The sequence below is a fragment of the Lathyrus oleraceus genome, chromosome 7 (assembly GCF_024323335.1).
Source record: "Lathyrus oleraceus cultivar Zhongwan6 chromosome 7, CAAS_Psat_ZW6_1.0, whole genome shotgun sequence".
Classification (NCBI taxonomy): domain Eukaryota; kingdom Viridiplantae; phylum Streptophyta; class Magnoliopsida; order Fabales; family Fabaceae; genus Lathyrus; species Lathyrus oleraceus.
In genome coordinates this window covers 158,733,257-158,735,809 of record NC_066585.1, presented here as the reverse complement: position 1 = coordinate 158,735,809, position 2,553 = coordinate 158,733,257, and the positions used below count along the sequence as shown (strand labels likewise).

Sequence of the window (2,553 nt, the reverse complement as noted above, 5' to 3'; positions counted from 1 at the left end):
ACAATTCAGTTCCCCGCATCAATGTTACATACATATACCTTAAATAGAAACATAATAAACATTAGACTACTCATTGAAATGTGTAAATAAATTGTTCAACTAAGTAAATTATAGATTGATCGGAGTACCATATGTATGTATGAATGACAGCGATGCCCAATTCGTCGTGTTCAAAAAGTTGTTGCATGTCCTCCTTTGCAATTATTTCGAAATGAGCAGCTCCGAAAACACCTTCATCAAAATCTATACTACGAATGGCCCCATGCATAATATCGGACTCATCCACCATTTTCTCAAGACGCATCATAATTTGAGATTTTGTCCCGGACGTCGTTGAAATATCCTTAGCAGTGCTTTTCAACTTTCGACCGGGAACCTAAAAATTCATATAAAATAAATCATGACTTTTTGTGATGCAACAGAATCGTTGCGTATATAATTCAATGGGTATATATATTTGTACCTCTTTTTGAGATGCAACCGACTCGATGCGTCTTGAAATCCCTTTACCAACTTTATGTGTGGGTCTTGTAGGAGTCTAACATTACCATGTAATAAGGATTGATTAAATATCATAATTGTAGCTGAATTGAAATGTGAATACTAAATATTCATAATCATTTAGAACATATATACCTCGGCATCAGGGAAAATTAGATCTGACGGCCAACCAACAAAGGATCCGACTGCATCTCGCATCAACGTTGTCTCTGAAACAACGTCAGGTAATGGTAGAAGGGCGTTCGTATCTAATACAAGGTCAACCGAAACTTTCATATATCCCACCGGGAGGGGATTATGGTGAAGTAATTCACCCGAAGTATTGTGCACTTTTCCCTTGCCAACTATGCGATAAGTTGGTGATGATAGATACAGCTGACAAGGTGAAATGCCCTAAACCAATAATAAATGTTATTGTTAACGTGTATATGTGTCAAATAAAAAAGTGCTATTTTAATTTCATAATAACATATATAATTACCTCGGGAAATTTCGGTTGACAATTGATACTAGCTCGGTCACTAGTATCTTTTGCCTCGGAAGCGCACCTTTCCTCTCTATACCTTGCATTCTCGTTTTGCAGTTGGAGTACTTGTGCCCTTAACTCCGCCAAGATCTCCATCACCTCTTTGTTGGTAGGATTTTTTGTTTTTGGTTTTTTATAAAATGACGACGGAGTCACACCAAAACCCTTACCCCTCACACGACCGGAATACTCAGGAACATTTAGTACTCGACTAAGTACGCTCCTGCAATCCTGGACCTCGGTTGAAGGTAAGGTTTGGGATAAAGTCTCCTGAAATATTATTAGAGGAGATTAAAAATGAATTATATGTCTAACAAAATTTTCGATATAATTAAAGAAATAATGTTACATATACTTACACATTCGTCATAAACATTTTGGACCGCTTCAACGACAGCCCCATCCTTCCCAACCCGAGCAGCCTTCCATAATACGTGCTCCGGAAGAGATATTGCGTCACTTTTCTCCTCGGCTAGCTACACATTGAATTAGATTATAAGATCATCAATTATAACATATTGTGACAATGTATAAGCTCATAGCATTTGAATATACTCACAATTCTTTGTTGTAACCGTGCATATCCCGTACGCCCTTTTTTGTACGGATACGCGGGTTTTGATGCCCTTTTCCGATTTTTGTCGCTTACTTCCTGGATAAAAAAGTTTAAGGCATATTAGAACCAAGTAACTTAACAATTGTATAATACCATAATTAATAGACATTACATGGAATTTTTCGTTTCTTCGTTTGGCGACAAAGTTATCCCATTCATCGGCTGAAATAATCTCGGCATACTTCATTGGCCGTTCTGCTTCAACAAATTTTCCTTCCTCATCCTTGAGAAATTTGTTGGACAAAAAGGATCGAAATCCTCGAAGTCTTTTTCCGGCCAATTGAATACAATATTTTTGCCGGCTTTCATCGATGTGAAAGGATCTCTAAAAAACATACACATGGAGTGTGTTATTATAAAGTAATATTATAACAATATATGGTCAACAAATAGTCAACAAAAAAAAAATATATAACAATATATGGTAAGTACCTGTATCTCCGACCATATTTTTTCTTTGCCAACCTTCAAGTCCGGACTTCTCCAATTATCACATATAATCAGAATATGTTGTCGAACAAGGAAACCAATGTAACTTGCCAACATTGAACCGTTAGGCTCAATTAGTTGGTCTTCAGCACTCCAATGTACTTCAAATTTTACACCCTTGTCTCTTGCACGAATGATTGACTTCATAACAGTCAATCCTCGTTTGATTTCTTTTTCAACATTGTTACGTGATCCATTCGCGTCATGGGTATCGTCTTGGTTAGCCATTTTACCTGTAATATATAAATGATTCAATAAGACCCAAGTAAGACAATGATTCAATACGTGAACACATTCATATACCTTCCATTTCTCTCATGTTACAACAATCTAAACTCTTTTTTTTATCATTATTGAATACAAACTCACACACACCTACTGCATGCAAAAGGCCAATGCAAACTTATGGTGTTTGGAACAT

At 36.5% G+C, this 2,553-nt stretch overlaps 1 protein-coding gene across 1 annotated transcript; it reads right to left on the bottom strand.

Annotated features, from left to right (window-relative positions):
• Positions 1 to 535: 535 nt before the first annotated feature.
• On the bottom strand, positions 536 to 1,256 carry LOC127107002 (uncharacterized). The gene is made up of 2 exons (XM_051044292.1): positions 983 to 1,256; positions 536 to 894 (listed from the first exon to the last, which is right to left on the bottom strand). The coding sequence occupies exons 1-2, from the start codon at positions 1,121 to 1,123 to the stop codon at positions 622 to 624; spliced, it is 414 nt and encodes a 137-aa protein (XP_050900249.1). The 5' UTR covers positions 1,124 to 1,256; the 3' UTR covers positions 536 to 621.
• Positions 1,257 to 2,553: the final 1,297 nt, after the last annotated feature.

Coding starts and splice junctions, on each gene's coding strand:
- LOC127107002 (XM_051044292.1), bottom strand. CDS start 1,123: ATGGAGATCTTGGCGGAGTTAAGGGCACAAGTACTCCAACTGCAAAAC. Junction 895..982: donor GTCAACCGAAATTTCCCGAG/GTAATTATATAT, acceptor TTATTGGTTTAG/GGCATTTCACCTTGTCAGCT.